This window comes from Delphinus delphis, chromosome 9 (assembly GCF_949987515.2).
Source record: "Delphinus delphis chromosome 9, mDelDel1.2, whole genome shotgun sequence".
NCBI classification, from domain to species: Eukaryota; Metazoa; Chordata; class Mammalia; order Artiodactyla; family Delphinidae; genus Delphinus; species Delphinus delphis.
Genome location: NC_082691.1, coordinates 78,931,607 through 78,958,348, shown reverse-complemented (window position 1 = coordinate 78,958,348; position 26,742 = coordinate 78,931,607). Strand labels below are relative to the sequence as shown.

General features: G+C 37.0%; 1 protein-coding gene across 2 annotated transcripts in view; it reads right to left on the bottom strand.

The window, feature by feature from the left end:
* Window positions 1-26,742, bottom strand: part of PTPRZ1 (protein tyrosine phosphatase receptor type Z1) — a 162,764-nt gene that overhangs the window by 56,844 nt on the left and 79,178 nt on the right. For both annotated transcript variants that reach the window (XM_060020798.1, XM_060020799.1), the window contains exons 3-8: window positions 18,752-18,931; window positions 16,451-16,602; window positions 13,082-13,177; window positions 12,537-12,603; window positions 5,901-6,058; window positions 5,583-5,733 (exon numbers count right to left, since the gene is read on the bottom strand). In XM_060020798.1, coding sequence (XP_059876781.1) covers window positions 5,583-5,733; window positions 5,901-6,058; window positions 12,537-12,603; window positions 13,082-13,177; window positions 16,451-16,602; window positions 18,752-18,931 — 804 coding nt within the window. The remainder of the gene's footprint in view (window positions 1-5,582; window positions 5,734-5,900; window positions 6,059-12,536; window positions 12,604-13,081; window positions 13,178-16,450; window positions 16,603-18,751; window positions 18,932-26,742) is intronic.

Below are 26,742 nucleotides of genomic sequence, written 5' to 3'. Positions count from 1 at the left end.
TTCAGACACCAAATACAAGCTACCAATAAATGTAATAAAATAGTAACAAAAATATAATTTCCTTGATTATGGGGAGTTCACAACTACCATATGTTGAGGTCCCATTTCCTTCCTTAGGAATGAATCGCATGCCCTGGTTCCTTTCTACAAGCTACACGTGACCTGGATCACAGTTACTGATCCTTTAAGGAACACTGGCCAAGGAGGAGGAGAATCGGGTTTCTGCAAGCTTGTGGCTATGAGCCAGGCTGTGACAAATCTGGAGTCCACGTCGAGTCACACAGAATACAAGTAAGCGCTTCAGTTCACATGCAAGGGATCCTCACATATAAAGAATGAGAATGTGCTCTCCATTTTAAGGGAGTGGTAAGTGTTCTTACTTAAAAACTTATTTTTAACATTCAGTTCTCATCTACTTGGTTCCAGGTGCTCTTGGACATACAAATAAAGACGGTGTCATCCCTGCCTATAGGAAACTCACTCCTCTAATCCTTAAATTTAGTAAGGTATTAAATGTAATGGGTGCTTCTAGTTTCCAAATCCTAGACTCCATTTACAGAGGAATGCAAAATAATCTTTAAAAAATTCTGCCATTTAGATCAAATTAGGTTGTGCTTTTCAAAAGTACACGTTTTTCTCACTAAAAGTTGTAAAAGCTTCACACACTTAGGTCACACGAAGTCCTTTCCCTTCTCATCACTTAAATGACTGGATCTGGAGAGTGAACACCTCCTACATAGGAACGCGTATGCCTTGCAGAGCAAATTGCAAAAGAGTAATAGGCAAAGCGCTGAGTGTCATGAGGAAAAAGGAAAAGAAGTGGGAAAAGAAAAGGAAGTAAATGAAGGAAAAGCACAAAGGAGGAGAACATGACACCTCTTTCCCTATGACATGTCTCGTGATTGGCTAATCACGAAAGTCGGTGCCGATGGTCGAGGGCAGGAGATAGGACTTTTCTTCTGCCTTTGCTGTTCTATGTGCCCATCCTGGGAGAAGGGACACATGCCCTCAGGGAGAAGGCCCAGTCTTACTTCCACGGATTATGAGTAAAAATGTAGATGGAAGTGAAAAGACAGCGTGGTGATTCTTGGGGAGTGGCAGAGAAAACGTCACTAGGTTTTTACCCAGTATTTCCCATTGTTTGAGGTTTGGTACCGTTTAACACAGCCCGTGGCAAAAGTACTTCCGTGAATGCGCACTGATAAATCCACCACATCCTCGTGTGAGGTTTATGAGCCGCATTTTAAAAAGTATTGAGACAGGGAATTTGATGACTACCACGTGAGGAACTTGAAGACTGACAGACTCAGAAGACAATCAATATTAAGGTTGTGATTTCCCCTCACGGAGTAGCAGATCTTAATAAAACAAATGTAAAGATTGCCACAAATAACTAGAAATGATCTATCACTGCTTTGCACTTCTCAATGATTATATGCCATTCCCTTTAAATAACCAAAAGAAATTTTTCGAATTCTACCTAATTCAGTCAATCTTCTCGAGGAACACACAGTGATTTCGTCAACAGTTCAATTTGTAACATATAATCTTCCATGAAGTAAATAATCTCCATGTCACTTTTCTGCAGATGGTTAGAGCACAGAGTTAATGTACATGTGACCTTAATGAATGCTATTTACAACTACTGACCTTCAGGAAGGTAGGTCTACTGATGCATAATGCATCATGACATTTTTCAGGAAACTACAGAAAATTTCTCATAGCTCAAATACAACACTAAGCTATGAAGACACTCTTTTCATGCTACCCTGCCTTGAAAAGCATTTTATATTTTATGGTTTTTTTTAAAAAAGTTTGCATTAAATAATATTACAATGCTAGCAAATGAGATTTAAAGTGCATTTATAATTCTACTTAACAAACAAAAGCCTTAAGCATGGAAAACTTGAATAGCACGCCGTACTAGTGAGAGCTTGCCCCATTCTATATATACAAATATATAAATGCATACACACACATATATACATGAGTGTATACATACACACAAACACATACACTACAGTAATAGGAGCTATGGGTCTGGAGCATATTATGTTCAAGGGAATGGACTGCTTTGCAAACTTTAGTTCATTTAAACCTCACAACAACCCTACAAGGTGGCCATTTTGAACTCACATTTTATAGGTGAGGAAACTGAGCTCAGAGAAATTAAATAACTTGACAATTTTTATATAACGAATAAGTATTTGCACTGCGGTTTGAAACCAGAAGTCGACTGGGCTTTAAAAGACCCAGCTCTTTCCTACTGTGCGTCAGGAGGCCCCTGCTTCTAGGTGGAGAGCCTTGCTAGGGGGATAAGAGGGCAGCAGGGAGGCATCTGTTGCCTGGAAGGCAGGGGGCAAACCTGGACTTCACCTCCTCTACACACACGTTATGTTTGTATGGTTACTGACACGTATTTCTCATTAACTAAGAGACAGCTGGTACTAACTCCTTCAAGACCAGATGATTCCATTAAATTCTGTGATTCTTAGAAGAGCCACCGCCCATTCCTTGAAGCCAAAAATAAATGCCTTTTAATAAATGGCAACGCTAGGTAAAAATGCAAAAATAGAGGACTGAAGTTCTGGTAAAATATGGATTCATTCACAAACATTGAGTGCATTTTCCTATGAATGCAAAAATGAATAAGGCTTGATTTCTACCCTCAAGAAGTTTGCATGGATATGCAGACCTCTCATGGGTTTTGCAATTACTTATAATGTATTGATATTTTGCAAAATATGTTTTTCTACAATGCATTTACCAAGAGCAGAATTCTAACAATTTTCATGCCACCTCTTACTTTTCTCATGGTCAAAATGAGGATGTTCGATATTTATAATAGCAAAATATAGAAATATAATCTGAATGTCCCAAACTGAGAAACTGATTTAATAAGTTGCTATGACTACACAATGGAATAGTACATAAAATTAAGAATGTGATTAATGATATATTTACATCATTAAGTAAAGCAAAATCAATAAACAGATAAGTGTGGTACAGCCTGATTTTTGTGAGATACAATAACATAGTTTGAATTTAAGAGACAGACCTAGAAGGATATTCCTCAAAATCCTCATAGCAGTTATCTCCGGGTAATGACAGTATAAGGTATTTTTATTTTCTCCTGTGTGCTTATCTATATTTTCTCCTTTTTTACAATGCTCATGTAATAAAAACATTTTCAGACTAAATTTAATAAAGATTAAATCCTGAAAATAAATGCAATCCTCAGTTCTTATTTTCAAATTCAGTTCGAGAAAGTAGAAGGGCAATAGTGTGTTAAGGGGAAAAAAAAATCACAGGAGTATGCACATGGAAAATACGTGCTTGGTGAATGCAAATACTCATAATGGAAAATGCAAGAATTCAATTGTCCTAGTTTTTGAAAAGAGCCAATACTATGTTTAAAAAAGTTTCACGTCATTAAAGTCATCAGTTTTTATTATAAAATTATGTAAGCATAAATTATGTTCCCTTATAAAGCATAGTGGAGAGAGCTTTGAAAGTCTGTAGAATTAGGAAGACCTGGGTTCAAATACTGACTCCAGCCTTTTACAGTTCCATGAACTTGGGTGAGCCACTCAGTATCAGCTTCCCAAACTATAAAATGAGGAAAATACGGCCAATGCTTGTTTGAACACACTGGTCTATTACTGTTTTTGTTATTATTATTTTTAGCCTTCATCCCTTAACTGTGAAAAACAACAATGATGTACATTAAAACGGAAGGGTTTACATAAGGGTTTACATGTTAAACGATGCAAGAGGCACCCATTGAGCATAGCCTGCCATATTTTTATTATATATGCAAATGGATTTTTTCAGTCATTTGGTGACTATTTGATGAGTGAGAGCTTTACTTTAGCCCAGCAAAGGAGGTAAAGTGATAAAAGACTTAGTTACTTCCTTCTTGGAGCTCAGACGGTGGTGGGGGACAGATAAGTAAACAGACAATATCCTACAATGGCAACTGCTAAGAAGTGTGGCTGCCCAGCGTAGAGGAACTCCAGAGGAGCATCATTCATCTTGCACCCTATGGGCACGGCACCTTCACGAGGGCACAGTCCTGTGCCCCCGGGCCAGAGCCAGGCTTGGTAGGGGTGGAGGTAGAGTCAGAGATGGCTCCCCAGTGGAGGCAATGGTCTACCTGAGTCTTGAAGAACAAGGAGGAGACCAGCAGGGAAGAACATGCAACCTGGGAGAGTGTGGTCTGCCCCCTTCAGGGACCTCATAGAGGTCGGGATGAGGGAAGGAAGTTGGCCAGGGAGGGGTAAGCACTAAGGCCAGTAAGTGCTGAATAGGACCTACCATGTAATGACAAACTGTTTGGATTTTATTCTAAAAGCAATGGGAGCCACTGAAGGGTTTTAATAAAGTATAACTAATAAAAGTACATGACCAAAAAATCGTATTTATTTACTTTGTGATTTGGTCATTTGCATTTTGGAAAAGGAGATGGGTAAATCTGTTTCTTTTTTCTAATCAACTGTGTATTATTTACCAGACGGGAAGTTTTAGTATTTACTATTTTTGGTAGAAATATAATTAAATGTCCTCACTTTGGGGCAATTTAATTTGAAACAATGTCACATTAAGTGCAGCTATTCTTCACTGTTGTCTTGTGCTCTGTTGTTGTTAAAGGATAAACAATTCCCCAAAATATCACATTGAAACAATAAAAACATGCTGTTTTAATGCCCAACCTTCAAAAGCAGACAATTATTGAATTAATATTATACACGGCCAAAAATTCATTGCAGGACAGGGATCAAAGAAGACCATGTACTTGGAAAGGTTTTCAGTGCCCAGAGCAAAGGCCACTTCAACTCTTTCTTTCATGAACCAGTGCACCCTCAGTGTGAACTGAAAAGAACAAGTCAGTAGACGCAACTGATTGTGTCCTCTGGACACTTTCAAAGGCTTCTGACTGCTGTGTCAGCTTCAAAAGACTCCAGAGACTTTCCCTCCTCTCCATCGCCTGGACTTGACAAGGACAAACTTCTTTTCTTTCAAAGAAAGAAACTGGGGGAAAGACTCACTTTTTATTCATTAATAATTCAGTGCCTTTGGTTTCAATCCTTACTAGGTACTAGGCTTCTCTGGGAGCTGCCAGCACAAGGATGAGTACTTATTTAAAACCCAAATCACACATCAAGACTCAGGTCAAATGTGGTTCTCCCACCGAGATTCCCTAGTCATCCCAACCAGAAGTGATCTCCCCAAGCTCTGAACACCTCACCCCTTATTCATCCCTCTCTTATAGCTGTTAGCTCAGGCAAATGACACAAAGAGTGTGGAGGTGTGTATGTGACTTTGCCACCTATTACTATGTATTTTAGAAAAATTATTTTCCTTACTGAATTTGTGTCTCTTGTCTGCAAAATGGGGTTATTCATGTTGGAAAGACATATTTTTAATTGCCATTTTATAAAAGTGGCAACTGAGATTCAGAGAAGTTAAAGTGCTTACCTAAAGCTACAAGGCTATAATCAAAATATTTCCAAAAATCAAAGCCTTGTATATTTTCCACTATACCACAATTACCTCCTACAAAATTATATTTCAATACACACCTGCTTCATGAATCTCTTCCTTTCCAGTATATGAGGAAAACACCTGCCTGGAGAACTTGTACTGTTGTTCTCGAAAATTATTTTGTAAGTAGTCCATCAGCATGACATAACCAGACTGTTGCATTGTAAGAACTTCACAAAAAACAGCCAGCTGGAAAGAAGATAATTTAACATAAAATAACACATAATTTAACTGTGTATCTGCTTCAAAGGCATATCGGCAAGTGCTTTAAAACAGATATTCTATAGTAAAGCTTAGAAAATAATTCTTTCAAGATTGCTTCAAACTACTTCATTTGTTTGAATTTCCAAGATTACCTGGCTTTCAGAGATGCTAACTGTATCTTTAAAAACAACCCAGTCAACGGTGTCTGTGCAGGGAGGAGATGTCAGGGAGCCATTGTAAGTGTAATACTTGTCGGTTGAGTTTGGCAGAAGGTTCAGCAATGTGAATGGATCCAACACAGCCTGTTTCCCTACAAAGGAATCACACACATCTCAGCTGAAATCCCAACAGTGGAACTTAGCTGCTCAAAGCTCCTATGAAACAAAGACATATGCTTTGGTATGTATTTAATCAGAACTGAAATTTGAAGAACATTTTAGATTTATTTCAAAAATGGTGATGAAACTGGCATACTCTAAATTTTCTTGCATATATCCCTACATAGTGCTAGGTGCTTTATCATTACATGGGCAAGATGCTGGAGAGATTATTTTTACCTATGAAAGATATTCAGAAATCATATGGCCATCTGAATAGATACAGTAAAACCATTTGATAGGATTTAATACCAATTTGTGTAAAAGAAAAACAAAACCTTATTCTGATGAAGATATCTTCAAAAGTCTATAATAAACATCATATTTAAAAATGACTTATTGAAAGTTTTTCCCTTAGAGATAAAGAATGAGACAAGGAATCCTTCTACAATACCACCATTTTTATCTAACATTGAACTGGAGGACTGGGAGCATTTATTTACTTTATTTATTTACAATAAGGTATGATAAAGAAAAAAAGAGTCATGAAGATTGGGCAGGAAAAAATGATGTCATCATAATTTTCAAATAACTCAGCTGAGCATGTGAGATATTGAAAATAATTTACAGACTATTAGAACTAATAAGTGTGTTTAGCAAAGTCACTGCATGCAACACCAATATATAAAACTTAATTGTACTTCTATTAACTGGTAACAAACAACAGAAAATGAAATTTCAAACAATATAACATGATAGCAACAAATATCAAATACAAGTAAATCTAACAAGTGATGTGTAAAACATCTACACTGAAAATTTAAAAACTTTGAGAGAATTAGGTAAAACCTTAAAATGGTGAGAAATATCATGTTAATGGGAAGATTCAGTATTGTGAAGATGTTAATTTTCCCCAAGTTGTTTTATGGAGTCAATGACATCTTAATCAAAATTCCAGGTGGGTTGGTGTTGGGGTGTGTGTGTGTGTTTGTGTGTGTATTAATTGACATTCTGTTTTTAAAATTTAAATGTAACCACAAAAAAAGTTAAGACAATCTTGAGCAATAACAAAGGTAGGGATACCAAGTAGGAAGACCTACTATATAAGGCCATAGAAATCACGATAGTGAGATATTTATGCAAAGATGGAGAACTATGGAAGAAAATAAAGAGTCCAGACACACACATATATGGTTACTTGATTTAAGACAGAAAAATTACTATGTAATGAATGATTAACCTTTTCAATATGCACTGCTGTGTCAACTGGATATCCTTATAGAAAAACATGAATCTTTATTCCCTACTTCACACCGTAAGCACAAATCAGTTCTAAATAGAGTGTGGATCTAGATGTGAACAGACTAATAAGGCTTTTAGAGGAAAACATAGAAAATTATCTCCATAACCTTAGGGTAGGTTGAGATTTCTTAAATAGCATGCAAAAAGTGTTCTTCACAAAGGGAAAAATGAGGTACATGATACTCAGGATCTCTTTATCAATAGTCACCATTAAGAGAGTAAAAAGGCAGGACAAAGAGTAGAAAATATATTTCAGATTGTATGTATATAATAAAAATATTGATTTATTCCTGCTATATTTACAAAGATATATAACTTGTATCGAGAATAGAGAATTCCTACAAAAAATTGGTAGACCTTTCCTAAGTGTTCCATCTAGTCTTAGAACCTTGAAACAACCCAGCAAAATCCATCTCCTTGAAGAGTCCCATTTTTGATCTTGCATCTTTCCAACAGCACTTACCAATGGCACTGCCTTGGCCATTTTGCTCTTTGTGTACCAGTCCTCACTCATATGGGCAGCAATCTGCTTACCAGTGAGATCTGTGTTTAACTTATTTTAACTTATCTGTGTTTAACTACCCAGTCCAGTACATGTCCTCTGCTCTGTCTTGTAGATTTAGGTCATTAAGAAATAGTCCCTGAGCTTCCCTGGTGGCACAGTGGCTGGGAGTCCGCCTGCCGATGCAGGGGACACGGGTTCGTGCCCCGGTCCGGGAGGATCCCACATGCCGCGGAGCGGCTGGGCCCGTGAGCCGTGGCCGCTGGGCCTGCGCATCCGGAGCCTGTGCTCCACAGCGGGAGAGGCCACAACAGTGAGAGGCCCGCGTACCGGGAAAAAAAAAAAAAAGAAATAGTCCCTGACACCAATTTAATCTAGCCTAAGTGAGATGGTACGGTACAGAGTAGCAGTATACGAATTATCTGGGGAGCATTAAAAAAAAATCAATGTCCCAGACCCCACCCTAGGCTGTTTTAATTTAAATCTCTAGTAGTGGGACCTGAGCATCTATATTTATTTTTAGGCTATAATTTTAGGTGCGTCTACATTTTTTAAAAGACCATCCCCAGGTGATTCAAACATGCAGCCAGAGTTGAAAACCTTAAGTAGAGTAAAGCTTTTGCAAGATTTTAGTCTTCTTGAACCCCAAATTCCTCATTACAAAATGAAATAACTGGACTGGATGATTTTTTTTTTTAACATCTTTACTGGAGTATAATTGCTTTACAATGTTGTGTTAGTTTCTGCTGTATAACAAAGTGCATCAGCTATACATATACATATATCCCTATATCCCCTCCCTCTTGCGTCTCCCTCCCACCCTCCCTATCCCACCCCTCTAGATGGTCACAAAGCACCGAGCTGATCTCCCTGTGCTATGCAGCTGCTTCCCACTAGCTAGCTATTTTACATTTTGGACCAGATGATCTTAATAGTGTATTACAGCTCTAAATGAAATGAAGACTGGACACATCCAGAAAGCCTCAAGGAAAAAAACTATTTCCATTTAAAAGTTAGTTATTGAATGTTACTTTTTTCTGCAATACAGAAACTTCTTCAGGAAGAAAGAAGCCTGTTAATAAAGTTATAGATAACGGCTTCCAGTCTGCATTTAAGACTAAATCTTAGAGGTAAAAACCTACTGACAGAATTGATAGTGTCATGTAGACACAACCTAAGTCGTTTTAATCCATTAGAAAATTCAAGTTACATTAGGTTTAATGGGTTAATTAGTAACTTCTAAAAGTATGTCTTCCTCTCCTCCAATGTCAAGACAAGATTATTTAGAATTCAGACTCAGATTCAAGTTCTCAGAAACTAAGGAAACTATTTTGAATATGTGAATATTTTTCCACTTTCAGATTTATGTTTTTGATATTCAGAAAATTTGTGATTAAATAACCTCTTTTTAATCATCAATGGACTACAATTCTTCCTTTTTCTGATGAAAAAACTTATCTTACAAATGTTCCGTGGAAATGTGGATGTAGAGAATACTAATTAAGTAAGGAGCCAGAAACTGACTCACTGCTACATTAGGTGGGAAATTAAACACCAGGAGACCTAGAAGCCAGAAAAGGAAAAACAGAACATTTGAACAGGGATGGTGAAATAGATAACTGTCGTGAAATTGGAGAAGAAATTAAAGGGGAAATAATTAAGAGCAATGGAAAGAATCAGAAGAAAGTTTTCAATTCCTCCTTCCCTCATCTCAGTATAGAATCCATTCTTCCTTCAACGGCACTTCAATACCACTTATCTAGTCTCTGTTATGGACACGTTAACTATTTTGTACCTTACTTTTTTTTGTTATGTACGTACATGTCCTAAGTTTCTTTCTGATATCACAAGACTTTACAATTACAGTAGTATTTTCCAATTGCACCATCATCTTATGAGAAAACTGGACTAAGGTGGGGTTTTTTTGTGGCTTGCAAAAACATGCACCTCATCTGAATAACCTCACTATTACTAACACAAGAGAGAATCACACCTGAGCCAACACTGCTCTATTTGTGATCAGTCATTCACTCAGTGATTCTCTTCCTTTGAACATGAATTAATGGTTAACAAACCAATCAGATCCTCCTTCGTGGGAGGCTGATAGTAGGAGGTGGAAAGATGAGGAGGGTGAGAGACAAGGAGATAAAGACAAAGACCATGGTCAGGCCCAATGCAAGGAAAGAACCATTAAATACTTAAAACCAACTCTTATCACTTAGGACGATGAGACTTAGGATGGGGCCACATCAACACTGCCCGTGAGGATTTCAATATACAAATTCCTGGCCTGCATTTGTGATTAGGAAAGCACCACAAATCATTCTGATGAGAACTCCCATTTGAGAATCACTGATGATTTACCTGGGGTGTGTCTCCTTCTTGCAACTTGAAGGATTTCGACTAAGAGTTTTTCCTTTTGTGGGCCCTGCTTAGGGAATATTAATGCATTATCTCTGATTGCTGCAACCGCACCCTCCCTCACCACTCCACATGAGCGCAATGTCTAACACAGAGTAGGTGTGATGGAAGGAAGGAAAAGAAAAGAAGGTGAGAAAGAGGGAAGGAAAGAGAAATGGGTTTGTCTCTTAGAGAGGAATATAGGAAATGAGCAACCAGCCCACACCGTAATAAGGCAGACTTCACAATCTGAATGATGGTTGAACAGTGGTGATTTTTTTGTGTCACTCACATTATATGGAGAATATGTGGCAGGATTTTAGCCGCATATTCTCCATATAATGTGAGTTTAGCTGCAGTTCCTGAGCCACTGTCTAAAGACGAGCACTGCCTTCAAGTTCCCAGCAGCAATGGCTGGCAGCCAACGTTGGGAAACCTACCGTTTATGGGGCACCAGGGGTTTTGCTAGACTCTGAAATAGGACTAAATTTAATCCAAGAATTCTCAAACATTTAACTTTGGAAGGACTTAACTTATTTAGTTTGGACAGATCATATCTCACAACCATTCAAATCAGATTGATAGGTGTTTCATATATGTTCTGAAACATGTAACTAATATAAATCTCTACAATATATTAGAACAAACTTTTTGGACAGACAGGTTCTAAATCCTAGCTCTACAACTGTATGGGCTTAGGTGTCCTTGCTGAGTATATGGAAATATTAAGTATCTAGTAGATGGGCTGAGAGGCATGGAGGATTTTATTTTTTGGTAAAAGAGGAGAGAAGTTGGTGCATGGGTAGAGAGAGAGAGGGAGAAGATGGATAGATAGAGGGCAGACTAGTATGTGTTTCCAGACAGCCAGGAGACCATTTGTTCTGTTTCTGAATTAAGAGCCAGGACAGAGGCAGAATGCTGTTAGGGAACCCACATTCCCAGGGAGGGTACTATGTGACAGCAGGCTCTGATGAAGCATCCCCCTCAATGGCTTATAGACAGTAGATATTACAAAGAAACTTTAGTCCAAGAACATGAGCAAATTGGTTCTCAAGCTCAGACTACACCCTCCTAGAGACCCCCAGGAACAACTGAAGAGGCCTCAAGAGAGTGGCCAAAGTGCCACAGTTGCACAAATCAGGACTAACAACCAGTGTTAGTATCACTTTTGTGGTCCCACAGGCTGGTGTAAGGCCTGGGAACATTCAGGTTCATATTTTACATCATTTTAAGTTTAGGAATTCAAACTAGCTGCTTTCTTGCAGTCTGCAAAGACTCCACTTTCTGACTAAATGAGGGAAAAATTAAGTGTGGCTTATGGCATTCAATGTTGAATTCTGCAATCTAGGTGGATGGAGGGAGATAACTAACAGCTTTATGCCGTTTGATTGCACCTTTCAAAAAAAAAAAGAAAAAAAAGAAAGAAAGGTGCACTGCAGGAGCCCACATATGCCTGACTTCTGAAGAGTTTGGTCAATTCAAGTTCTCACATATAATTGACAAAGATGAATCAACCCTAGGCCAGATTTCTGCTTTCGGGAAAAGGATCTATGTGAGTTGTGTTTCTGATTTCACATTTTGCAGCTTCCCGGAGAGGAATACTCCTCCTTTACTGATAACTCAGGACAACATTAATACTCTGCTTAATAAAAATAAAACAACAATAACAACAGGTTTGCTGTCTCTTGCCAATGTTGTCAAAAGCATTTGCTGTGACCAATTACAAGATCCGTGAGATAGCAGGCAGAACAGTATAAAAGTATAGTGAACCTTGTTCTACGTGGGCATTCACCTTCCAAAAATCTTATCTCATCATATTGATAAAGCAAAGGACTTATCAAGGAAACCACCAGGGAATACATTTGAACTTGAGTAACAATTCCCTTTTCACTTTAAAATATAATTTTTATAAAATTAACTGGTTTCAGATTATAGAGTCTTTTACAGATGTACAATGCAGAGACAGAATAAAAATACGTTTAAATGCATAATGTGATTAGATTATTTTCAATAAAAGAATTAGAAAACTTCCAACTTCCTACTTACATTAACGTTTTATGATTTTATGTGACAAAAATTTCTGATGAATTGTTCTTTAGTGAGAAGTGTATAAACCGTCAAGTGTAAGATGTGAGAGATTCCTCCTCTTTATAAATGTCTGCCCTTCTTCCTTGGAACAAGTGATTTTTATAACATTGTAAAAACATTGTAAAAATTCATATGCATTCCAGTAAATCTGGAAGAAGAGATTTCTCCAAATAGCTTACCGAAACGACTAACACTCTCAACTCCATCAATAATTGCTTTGTAATCCAAATTTTCTTCTATTCCAACCTGTGAAAGAAGAATGATGTTCTAAAAGTTGCATAAAATATTTGACTAATTATTCAATAAAATGTAAAGATTAGTAAATTCTATTTTAAGTATTCAAAAGTAATGTCCTAAATAGACACTTTTTTTTCACAGCAAGTTAAGAATAAACCAAACAAAAACCAGATAATTTTCAAATTTTCCATGAAGAAAAGGACATTTTAAAATGTTACGATTCACAGTTACTGCTGTATCATCCTGATGCTTTGTGAATAAGCAAATCTTGTAGTGTACGAGTGCACAGATTTGCTCCAGCTGGAAGTGACATATCCAATTGACAAATACAAGAGTCCCCTTTTAAACATACCAGCCAAGAGGTTGTTCTCTTTGAAAATAATCACCAGTTATCATTCCACTTATGAGCCCTTCTATTTGTAAAAAAGTGTGTTTTGATATTCCCCATGATTGAAAAGTTAGTGCTAAATCTCTGTATAATGATTACCTCAAATAAAATGGATAAAGCTCTTAACTTCCCTTTTCCTTTAATGGCTTCCTCAAAACTTGAAAATCGGTCCGCATCAAAGCAGTAGATTTGCATCTATAAATGTAACAAAGATGGCTTTATTACATACAAAGACTTCACAAAAAAGTCAGCAAAAAGACAATAAAATAATTTATCAGTTCATTAAATTCTATTTGAAAAATTCTATAAACTATATAATTCTATATTTTGTGAATTTTCAAAATATTTTATCAATTACATGTATACACAACTATCACTTATCCTTCAATGAAGAAAGAAATACGAAGTTGGACAGATCTAGAACTGAAATGACCACTTTGTGATTACCAGGGGACACTGAATAATTTACTAGAGCAATTATCAAATGTAATAAATTATCAAATGTTATTTTCACTATTTTGATGGAATTCTTTCAAATATGGTTTCATTCTTTCCTGAATGGACATGCCTTTCTTGATGGTCTGAGCTACCAGTTTTTGGACATTATTGTATTGTGCTCTACTAACAGTGAAACTCTCAAGAACTCTCTGCTTCTACCTAAAAAATACCAAAGGAGTCATAAATTCCTTATTTTAAGTCTCTCCCCCCTGGTGCGAGGCTATCCCTTGTTCATTTCTACTTCAGTCCACACATCTATCTATAACAGCCTCCACTCTCACTTACAAGCTGGTGCTCCTAGGGTCATGGGCTTGGAAATTTGATAACTCAGGTAGTTTAGACATATAATTAAGGGAAGAGCAGAAAGTCTCTGAAAAGATTAATGTGCAGTTAGGGCTATGGATCAGAGAAATAGCAGGTGTGAAGCAGAGGAAGGCAGTGTGGCTCCTGCCTTGGGTGGTCACCAAAACCTTTTCAGAGAGAGGATTTCCAAGTTGACCCCTGAAGCATGAGTGGCTTTCAAGTTGACAGAGGAAAAAGCAGAAGAGATGAATGTGTGTTCAGGTCAGAGGGACCGGCTAGGAAAAGGCCTACAGGCAAGAAAGTATGAGAAGTGTGGGAAATGGAAAGTAGTTTGTTAGAAGTTCAGTTGAGCACACGTGAGAGGAGAAGAGAGATATGAGGCTGGAGAAGTAGGCAGGGGCCACACAGGCAGTCCCAGCAGTTTGGGCTGGAGGGCAATAGAAGTCCCTGATGGGAAGGGGGCAGGGCTGGGGAGAAGGGGGGAGAGCAGAAGGGATTAAGACTGGAGAGAAACTAGCTGCAGGGACTTAGATACTCAAGTAAGAGACAAAGGTGGTTTGAACCTTTTTCTGACCTCCCACATCATTTAGGGGCAGAACTGAGGCGCTGATTATAGGATGTGAGAGGCCGGAAAGAAAGAGCAGGTCACGCATACCCCCCAGTTTCCCTGCTTGCACAATTACGTGGAGAGTGTTTTGAAAAACAAACAAGATGGAATTCCCTGGCGGTCTAGTGGTTAGGATTCTGGGCTTTCACTGCTGTGGGCCCAGGTTCAATCCCTGGTCAGGGAACCAAGATCCCGCTAAGCCACATGGCACGGCCAAAAAAATAAATAAATAAAATTAAAACCATGAATGTTTTTAAAAATAAAATAAAAAGCAAACAACAAACAAATGACATCTCTGAGAGACAACTTGAGGGGCTTTTAAATAAGAAAAGTACGTGAGGTTTAGTACACAGATTCTGTATAATTTATTTTGCTGAATCACAGCTTTTGTTATTGTTAGAGTTTTTCTTGATTTTCACCATTGTTCTAAGTAGTATTGTGAGAGAGCTAAACTCTCGGAAGTGAGAATGTTATGTGTTTAATGGGTTGACTTTCATATTTTTAACAAACCAAATTTGATAAATATGCTTTTCTTTAAGGATATTTAAAAAGTTATAAGTCATAAACTTGAATGTGCTTCTCCACATTAAAATATTTTAATCCTTTATGAAATAACTACTTTATCTTATTTTTATTATCAATAACTATTTTGGATTATAAAAGTAATACAGATTCATTACAGGTAATATTGAAAATATGGCAACTTCAAAGGAGAAAAGAAAAGGCACCTATAATGCCATCACCCAGAGAAAATCACTATTAATGTTTTCTTGGTTTCCTTCAATTATTTTTACAATAGCAATAATTCAATCTTTCATTTAATCCTCATAATAACTTTACAGAGATGTGCTACTACTATTATGTCAATTTCACAGAACAGAAACAGAAGCTTAGGGAAATTAAATAATTTTTACAATGTCATGTCATATAGCTACTAACTAGATGGTGAAGCCAGTATTCAAGCCTCGTCCATTTGACTCAGACTGTACTCTCAGCCACTAATTAGTTTCATGTTTTACAAAATTTGGAATAATAATACTGTGTATACGGGTTCAAGCCCTGGTCGGGGAAGATCCCACATGCCGCGGAGCTACTAAGCCCATGCGCCACAATTACTGAGTGTGCGCTCTAGAGTCCACAAGTCACAACTACTGAAGCCCTTGCGCATGGAGCCCATGCTCCACAATAAGAGAAGCCACCACAATGAGAAGCCCGCGCACCTAAACGAAGAGTAGCCCCCGCTCACCGCAACTAGAGAAGGCCTGCGCGCAGCAAGGAAGACCCAACGCAGCCAAAATTAAATACTTAATTAATTAATTAAAAAAAAAGACTGTGTATACTATTTTACATTCCACTTTTTAAAAGCACTTATGATGAACTTTTTCTGTGTAAATAAATAGTTGAAAAACATGATTTTTACAAGATCTATAATAATCTATCATAATGTATTTAATCATTTCCTTTTGTTTCAATTTTTATTATTGTAAATAAGTCTTTGCACATAAATTTTTATGTCCTTAATTATTCTTCAGACTAAATTGCTACAAATTGAAATGTGAATATTGAGAATAAAACATTTAAAGTTCTTGATAAAAACAAGTGAACTGCTTCCCAGAAAGTCTACCAATTTATACTTTCTCCAGACATGTATGAAAGTGTTTACATATTTCACTGCACACACACTATTTATTATAATTATATTTATTTTGCCAATTTTAAATCTGAAAATTTTCTCATTTTAATTTGAAGCTTTTTGATTCTCCAGTATGTTGATAAAATTTTCCCCTTCTGTTTCTACTGGGCTATGGAAAGAATTTCATTCATTCACTCATCAGTATTTATTGATCATCTATAATGTGACACTCTGCATTACCAGGACGTGGAAAATCACATATGGATCTTATTGAGCTTAGGCTAGTGAAGAAGGCAGATATTAACTAAGTAAACAAAATATAGCTGTATAAATTATAAAGTTGATTACAAATGAATTAAATTATATGCTAAATAAAATCCCAATGATTTAGAAAATGAAATAGTAACTAGTGGAACCATTGACTTACCTCCAGTGGAAATTTTTGTCCTTCTAAACTATGTTCTGATCCATCAGATGACATATTGCATTTTCCCCAGTGAAAAGTTATCTTGCTTGCTCTGAACACCGTTTCTGAAACTCCTCCACTGAGACGGTAGTCATTTGTGAGATTAATTTCCACTTAAAAAAAACAATAAAATTGCATCTAAGTTTCTGAGAATCAAAATTGCAAATTTAACTAAATTTTCATCTATTAAAGTACATTGATAAAATCATTTATTTGATAAATTTAGAAAAAGTTACCATTTTGGAAGCTGAACTTTGTAACTCTGCATAGTATACTTAATGTATCCTATTGCCACAAATGTAAAATAAACCTAAGACCTTCACTGCTATACAGCACTAAAAGCAGGAGACAGGCAGTCCACCTGCCCTGTCTGTTTGGTGTTCCAAGATTTGTTTGTTTGGTGTCCAAAGCCCTGCTCCCCTAATGCATCAGAGGGTAGTGACGGGATAGTTAAAGGGAGAAGGAACAGAGGAGTGGAAAGAGGAAGTCTTTTCCTGGGGGTACCCCCAACCTTCTCAAGGTCAGCCTGTTGCTACTCTTTAACAGGCTGCTGCTTTTGTCCCATCTCCTTATGCCTCCAAGCATCACTCCAGGCTTCAACAAGCTTCAGAACTTCTGTCCTAGACTGTGGCAAGGAAGGCGGGAGACCCATTCCTATTGAAGGGGTTTAAGCCATCTCATGTTTGAAGCCTCCGTTGCAACTCTCAGAATCTTAAACTCTCCTATTTCAGTTCCGTAGCAGATACTAACTGACTGTATTTTAGGAGTCATCTGGAGATTAATGATTCTCTGGAGACCCTAATGCAAGATTTCAGTGTCTCTCAATCAGATTTAAATAGTCTTTGTTCTATTAAGCAGAAACCACTGTTGGCATTAGGAACAGAATCCAACACATTGGCCAGTATAAAGTCTGCCAAATAAAACATAATTCTTAACTTTTAGGCTGTGCTTTTTTTTCCAGTGCACACCAGCCAGCTAGAGATATAAACTTTCATGAATAATAGCAATAGCAACAAACACAATAACAATAACGGTCAACATTTATCACTTACGACATGCCATGCATTACACTACTTTACGTGTATTAAATATTTGATCCTCACACAACCCTAGGAAGAAGATACCATTACAATCCCTATTTAACAGATAAGGAAATTGAGTCACAGAGAGGTTAAGTAACTTGCTCAAGGTTCCACACTGTGCTTTAAATGGCCAGTAGTGAACCTAAAAAGTGTGGCTCTAAAGATCAAGTGCTTTACCACATTCCACTAAGAAAAATAAAGCAGAGATTACATGCTTTACTGCTTTGTAACATCCTTTAAAGCTGGTAATTAAAATGTCAAGATTTGGGACAATATACTTTTATGTATTAAATTAATAATATCTTATAACATGTAATAATTTTTCAAATTATTCATTCAGAAAAATACTTACTGAATGCTTATTATTTATCAGGCACTGATGTTGAAAATTCCTACCCTCATGGGACTTAAAATTAAATTACCACATTAAAATAATTATATTAGCAAAATATGGAAAACAGAAAAATACCACTAATGATAAAACCACACCAATATAGCTACTATTATAGTGAATATTTTTTCTAATCTTTTTCCTATATTTGTTTTTACATAACTTCCTGATATACATACGATTTCATTTAACCTATAAGATCAGAAAAACAATACTGTTCACTTTTATAAACTATTTTGTCTATCTGTTGTTTACTGGAATTTTTTATGGTATTATATTTTGCATACTAAGAGAAAAAACTTAGAGAGTGCTTCCTAAGGATGGTATATAATTTTAAACTTTCTAATGGAAGGGCTAGTAATTTCTTAAAATTCAATTATAGTAGATTGCTTTTTTCACATCCAAATATTGAACACAGCACAAGGCTGAGCAGACAAGATCAAATAAAATGCCCAAGAAAAAGAAATCCTGATTGACTAAGTGATTAACCAGTGATGGGGTTATTAAATTACAATAGCTATATATTATATTATCTTTAACAGCTCTTCCAGTGGAGGCATCTTTATTGTTATATTACTGGAGAACATGGTATTATGACTTTGGTCATTTAATTTTTTGTACACATTTTCAGAAGGTCTAAACTTCCAATTTCCTATTTGACTTCTTCTACCTATAGTTCCTATCCGGTTCAGAATACATCATTCAAAGGAAACTAAAAGGAAAATAACCTAAACATACTCTAGGTCTGATAAACATATTAACGTCAGAAACAAAATGCAAATATTTTACCTGTTTTCCCAGTGTTATGAATGAATGTGTTTTCCAAAGATGTTTTATCCCAACCCTGAAATTTAAGTTTCTTAAGATTCACATTTACTTGTGTAAGATCTTCATCAATATTGATAGGAGATTGTTTGGGGCTATTACATGTTGGATATTTCTTTCCCCAATTTTTTTGATTCAATGCTCCTGGGGGAAAAAAAAGGAAGAAGTTAGTTTTTTAAATTACCATGCAAAAGTTAAATTTTATATTTATAAAGTAGTTAATATGTTACATAAAAGTAGACACAATAGTAGGGAAAATTGGGACATCTTTAAACCAATTCTTAAAATAATTACAGTTGGACCTCTGTATTCACAGGTTTCACTTCTGCAGATTCAACTAATCTCAGAGCAAACACATTTGGTAAAAATAATTCCAGAATGCTCCATAGCACTGGCAACTATTTACATAGCATTTACATTGTATATACAACTATTTACATAGCATTTACATTGTATATACAACTATTTACATAGCATTTACATTGTATATACCACTATTTACATAGCATTTACATTGTATATACAACTATTTACATAGCATTTACATTGTATATACAACTATTTACATAGCATTTACATTGTATTAGGTATTATAAATAATCTAGAGATAATCTGAAGAATACAGGAGGATGTATGCAGGTTATATGCAAATACTACACCATTTTATATAAAGGACTTGAGCATCACAGATTTTGATATCTGAGGGAATCCTGGAACCAATTCTTCTCCAATACTGAGAAACAACTGTATGCCTAGATTTAGATTCTGGGTTTTAATATGATACACTATGAGAAGATGCTTATAGAACAAGTGCAGGGTTCAACAATGGCCTTGTTTAGCCATCACGCTCTTCCAAATCAACAGAAAACCTGCTTGTCCTATCAGATAGTTAGTCCTAGCTCAGGGTTCCAGATTGAAGCATGTCCAGATGAGAGGAATTAAGTTCTGACTTCCTTAGTACTCTCCACGGGGATGGGGTGGGGGGAGGCCCCTTTAGACTTTCTCTTATCCCTGCGTTGAACGATTTGGTTTAATTTCCATCTGCTCAGGGCTTATTTATAAAAATGTAATCACAGGCTCTCCTTGAAATATCTCCTTCCTTCCCCTCTCCCCCTTTTTTTTCCTGGTTATAAAGCCTAACAGATTTTATGGTTTAACAATAGAAAAAATAAAACAGGGCTTTCTCTAAAGATTTTTGCTTACAGTGAAGTGAATTTTCATCTGTTCCACAGAATGAATAGTCCTCTAAACACAAATTGCCCTATGTTGCCTTTATTTCACCACTACCTGAAACCACAAACCATCTCTCGTAACCTATTTCACTGGACATTAACCTAGCTAAGCACCCAAGCAGTGCTAACAATGGGTATGTTTTATTTAATGTTCATCTATTAAAATATATGCAATGTTGTGAGTCCAAGTCTCAACCTCTTCTCTGGCTAAACTCTAGCATTTCTGCCGCCATTCCACGAAAGAGCAGGTAGCCGCACCGTTTTCAACTTCTATCCTTTCAAATGCTTTTCTTTCAGAACATGAGTATGGGTAAGGCCAAGATTTCACATGGTTGATGTTCAGAGAAATTATAAGAAAACATACACTCCGTACAACTCTAGTCTATGCCGTCTTCTTTTTGTGATAAGGGAATCAGTGAGGATCGACTTACATGCAAGCTCTCATAATGTGATAAAGCTAATTTTGCATAATTTAACCCAGGAAAGAAATAATAGTCACACCGTGAAACTGCCTATATAGCCAGGGAAATTTTGGTCATTCATCTCCTAGTGAGGCATACACCAGAATCAATAATAGGTGCTGAAAACTTATTTTCTTTTAAAATCTAGCTCTCTGTTTAGAGAGCACTTGAATACAATATGCTTTAAATATGCAGAATGATGCACATTTTGGCTTCTGGGAACAGCTCTAACAATTTGAGTAATAATACATTAATTTCACTGTAAAGAACACTGGCATAGGGACAAGAAAACACTGCTTGTTTTACTAGTGTCAATGCAAGAGAAGCAGAGAAAGAAATTGCAGTACGAATCAATAAACCACTTTTTATTGCTTACATTTTTTCAAACAGTACAATAAATTCTGAGCACACTTAGGAAGAGTCTCATAGTTGTGGTGCATAGAAACACAAAGTTTTAAGTCTCTAGAGCACTGAATGTGAGTTATAACCTGTTCTGTCCACAGCATTTAGTGCTCATCTCTACTTGGATTCTAACTTAGCATATCCACAACTGAACCCTGGATTTCTGCCCTACAAGTGCCTCCTATAATCACTGCCATCCCCTAAACACAGAAGTCATCCTGGTGCCTCTGTTTCCTCCTTAGCAAGCCCTTTTGTGTCTACCTTCAAAATATGTCCTTAATCAGATCATTTCTCATCTCAACTGTTAGCACCCTTAGCCCAAGCCACCGTCATCGCTGGCCTGTTAGTCTTGCTATTTCACATGCAGCAACACCATCACCTAGGAGATTGTCAGGACAGTCAGACCTCCACTGTAGCCTTACCAAGTTGGAATCTACAATTTAACCCAATCCCCAGGAGATTCTCACACATGTTAAATTTTGAGAAGCAACGGCTTAGACATCTCCAGCGCCTTCTAATTAGTCTCCAGCTTCTTCTCTTGCCCCTTTCACAATTTTGTTCCCCACCTACCTGGTAGGCAGGATTCTGAGATGACCCCCCACACTCTAGTGTCTAGAAAAAAAGCCTGGCACATAGTAGGTATTCAATAAACATTTGTTGAATGACTGAAACGGACAAAAAATGATGATGTCTTTCATTTTATGAGTCTGAGCTCACAGGGGTCTAACATAGGATGAAAACAAGAAAAAAGAAAGAATGAAAACTGACCGACTGAAGAAATATTTCTAAACTCAACTGCAGATCACATCTGACTGTTTGTTATATGACAATTTTGTTGAGTGGTCTCCACTAAACTTCTGCTGAAAGATATAAAGAAAGATCTCGTGTCCAAATTGTATGTTGTCTGACCTTGTACAGCACAATGATCCTGAGTCACTGGATCTCTGAAGTGTATGAGTGTAGACTCAGTTTAAAATACCTACTAGATCGTGATGTCAAGTACGGTACAGGTTCAGGAAGCCTCCTTAATTTCTGTGATTAACAGACGAAATAGAAGAACCAGAACAGGCAAAAGGAAATTTTTTAGTGAAAAGGCTGTAAAACAGAAAAAGTCCAAAAAAATAAGACCTTGATGTTCTTTTTGCAGTGAACTCTGAAAAGAGGATGTCTCAAATCATCGTAAGTAGAGACCCAGGGAAAGTAAATTAATAAAGTGTTAAGGTTGCACACAAGGACAAAACATAAATCAAAGAAGCATTAAATATACTTTAGCTGTTTTTAATAATGAACCATTAGGTTAACCTCACGCTTAAACATTACTTTTAAAATTCCCAAATTAATGTTTTTAATTTTGCAGTTGGAGACCTCAGTCCATGTCATAATAAAAACCAGGATGACATACCCAAGGAAGCAGGTGTACAGAATTCACTAGAACTATATTGTATCACTTGAGTGTTATTAACAAATGTTGTGAAGGAAGAAATTAGGATATGCATTGTAGTTGCAGCAGAAGATTATCAGGGTGATTTACCCATCAGGAGGACTGCAGAGTACTAAATGTCAGCTCTAGAGAATTAAAATAAATTATTCATTCACGTATTCATCCATTCTTTCATCCGTTTATTGACTCACCTGAACTAGTACCACTCCAATAAATTTGCTGTGCTCACCTGTGTTGGAGCACTTCACAGACTGTATGCTGTTTGTCACCTTAGCTATCGCATCTGTGTCTCATTGCCAAGCTCTGAGTCTGGCACATAGTAGAAATAAATTAAATGCTTGGAAAATAGGCTCTGAACACCAAGTGAATGTATTCAGTATTTACATCCTGTGCACTCCTGATTCCAAGCAGAATGGAAAGTGATCGTAGGCTCTGTAGGAGATGAGCATGGGCTCAAGTTTCTTTGTTGGCTTGTTTATTCTTGCATCTCAGAAGGTTGGGGGCGTGTTCAAGAAAAAGTACACAAATGCCTGAAGGAGTAGATGGGATGAAAGAAGGTAAACGTGGATATCAAAGCACACAATGCAGGTCTTGAGGGATGGGTAGAATCTTGACAGGCAGACGGGAACTGAGAGCATGTCTGGTTGAGCGATGAGCCTGAGCAAACTCATGGGGGCAGAAAAGTGCGGAGAGTGAATGCCGAGGACTTCTACAGGGGGAGATGGAAAGGCAGACTGTGATCAGACATACCTGGGGAGGCCAGTGGGAGGCACTGAGGCTTTGGAAGGCTGAGGAGCTTACTGCTGCCTTATGAGAGAGGTTGAGCTGGCAGGAATGCAGGATGAGCAGAGAGAGGGAGGCTGCATAATTAGCGGACATTTCCCTTGGCATCTTCTATTTGTCTTCATCTGATTTGTACAGAATCCCTGTGCAATGGACTGAACGTTTATGTCCCTCCAAAATTCGTATGTTAGAATCCTAATCTCCAATGTGATGCCATTTGGTGGTGGGGCCTTTAGGAGGTGATTAGGTCATAAGGGCTCTGACTAACACAAAGGATTAACGCCTTTATGAAAGAGATGCCAGAGAGATCCCTCGCCCCTTCTGAAATGTGAGGTTACAGTGAAAAAATAATGGTCTAGGAAGCAGCCCTCACTAGACACAAAATCTGCTGGTGCCTTGATCTTGGACTTCCAGTCTTCAGAACTGTTACAAATAAACTCCCGTGGTTTATAAGCCACCAGTCTATGGTATTTTGTTATAGCAGCCTGAATGGCTAAGGTACCTTGTATTTATTTGAACTACAATATGTCTGTTTCTTATTTGTATCGTAATTCCAGAACCTTTGTTAGAACCTGGCACTTAAGGATTAAATAAACATTTCCTGAATGAATAAATACTTCAATAAAATATCTACAGTTACCTACACTTCAGTATCTTTGTACCACACACTTTCTAAATAGGAACACATTCTAAAAACCATTCTGTGTAGGGAAGTATTTATTACTCCACCCGTCTCTAACATAAAGATATCAACTGAGGAAAACTAAAGTTTAAAATAAAGAAGGAATGAGTAAAAAAAAAATACCAATGAAGATTTTTAATATTTGAAGAAAAAAGTGAGAAAATGATGAAAATGAAAGTCAAAGAAAAAATCATCCTCTCTGTTTTTTGCATGATTCCTGTTGAGTCTTACCTTCTAGTATCAGAAAAATAGATAAAATAATTATAATACAGTGTAAGGTATTCAGCAGACATCCACTGAAATTTCATTTAAATATGATTTTAAAATCCCAATATTTGTTTCTTTTCAAGGTTATCATAAGTTACTGATATTTAACAAACTCTGAATAACAGTAGACTTAGAACCGATTCTTTAAAGACCAAGATATCGTTAAGAAAAATACATACTGCTTTTAATCTTAATGAATTTCGTGTCTAGTCCAGGTTTTGACGTAAGAAAATGTTTGTGTCTCTACCCATTTACATATAAAAATATTATTATTATTAAGAGGCAAAAATAAATGTCATACTGGAATGTAGACTGTAGTAATGATTGTGGCATTAACTGCAAGTAATTGCTTTGAATAAACTCCGCTCAAGATTCCATATACCATAAATCAAAGCTTTATAAATGACTCTGGACTTGCTTTATGTGTGCTAACAAATATAGCAAAAGCCAAAATTTATAAGTCACTGAAATAGCATAAAGCTATCAGCCGTGAAATGTCTTGGATTCAAATTTCAGTTTATTCAAATACAAAAATGAAACAAACCAGTGTTACTTTCAATAAAAGTATAGCACATAACTTAGTACTCCAGCAAACTGTATATATATACTTAAGTATGCACTTTTCAGATAAGGCAATCAGCTGCTTGAGAAAGGGAGCTTCCTCAAAGATTAGAAAATAAACCCCTGAAGTACTGAGTAACAGTCATTGAGTGATTTTATGTCACACCAGTAAGTGTCACCATTTGAAAGCAAAGGAAGAAAGATGTCTGAGGTAACTTTCTATGTTGAGAACAAGAATGACGATGTATTTTTACACACACAAATCAGTGTGTCTGCTTATGGTTTTGGTTTAACAGAGGTTTTAGGAGCTAGAAAGAGCAAAGCAGTTGGTGAATATAGATAATGGTTGCTATTAAAACTGTGCTGAAAGTAGATCAAATGCAAACAATTTCAGCACGAGAAGCTGTTTAGTCAAGACTGCATTTTCCCTTATTATCTGCCCTAATGGGACACTCACATCAGGGCAGCAGAAAATCTTTGCAAGCCTGGCAGATATATCCAATTGACAGAGGGTTACAAATGTCAGGGAAGGTAATTATCAACTGATTCAGGAAAATGCTAGCACAAAACTTCCTTAAGCACTATGATATTGAAGAACATTATTAATTGAAGTTCAGTATAAATAGAGAGAGCGATCAGAAACTTACTTCAAAGTTCCTGTTTAAAATTTTATGACTTGGGGCTTCCCTGGTGGAGCAGTAGTTGGGAGTCCGCCTGCCAGTGCAGGGGACGTGGTTCGAGCCCTGGTCCAGGAAGATCCCACATGCCGCGGAGCAACTAAGTCCGTACGCCACAACCACTGAGCCTGAGCTCTAGAGCCCGTGAGCCACAACTGCTGAAGCCGGCTCGCCTGGAGCCTGTGCTCCACAGCCAGGGGGGCCGCCGCGGTGAGAGGCCCACGCACTGCAGCAGGGAGTAGCCCCCAACTCGCTGCAGCTGGAGCGGGCCTGCGTGCAGCGGAGAAGACCCAATGCAGCCCAAAATAAATAAATTAATTAAATAAATTTAAAAAAAAACTTGTTTAAAAAAAAAGTTTATGACTTTTTCAAGTTGGAAAAATCCGAGGTAAACAAATAAAAACCTTAAGAAAACAATAGCAATAAAAATTACTGCTCTATAATGCAATAAACAACTTAAGTTTTTACAGATCACGGGGAAAACAAAAATAAAAACACAAGGTGAAGATCTAAGGACACCGACATAGTAAAAAACTATTACTCTGAAGATAAGTAATTCCAACCTGATAATAGGCGGTGGGTACAAATGAAATCAATGAGCAGAACAAGTAGACTGGTACTTCTAATGGGTCACAATTCTAATGGGTCACCAGTGCTTTAATCAGAAAATGAAATGAATCCTATAGAGAAGTAAAGAAGAATTGAATCAAGGCAGGGAATTTGGGGGGTACAAACTAACACAACAGAATTCAAGACTAAAAGTAGGATGTCATTTCAAAGGATTTAGGAATGTTCAAATGATTTTTATTTGAAAGTGAGAAAGGGATATAGGCAAAGGATGACTCCCAAGATCCTGACTGGAGTATACCTGGGTGTATCATGGTACCCATTATGTTGATAGAGAGAATGGATAGAAAGAAAGACTTTGCCTCTGGCTTTGAACCTACAGACTGAGATTTCCATGGAGGCTCATTAGGCAATCAAAAATATGGGTCCAAGAGCCATTAAGAAGTCCAGACTACAGATAGAGACTGGGGAACATTAATGAGGGGGTAATTTAAAACCATGAACGTGGATGAAATATTTCAATTAAGGTCAATAAGGAAGAAGAAGGTCAATGATGAGACACTGAAGGGTATTAACATTTAGGGAGCCTAAGGGGAGGAGGGAGCACCCAAAGAAATTAAGAATAAGTGGCCTGAAAAAGAATTGCAAATTTAGAAGAAAATGGTATCCTGAAAGTCATAGAAGGATGGTTCCAGCAATGAGAGATAATCCCAAAGTAAATACCATACATGTCAGAAAGCTTACAGTGTCATGACTGAAGAGTAACTATTGGATTTTGTTATTTCTTAACTCCAAACCTTGTATTTCTAGAATAAAACTATCTCAGTGAATGGTGGACCTGGAATTCAGACTACAGTAGGCAGAAGACAACATTAGTGGTGA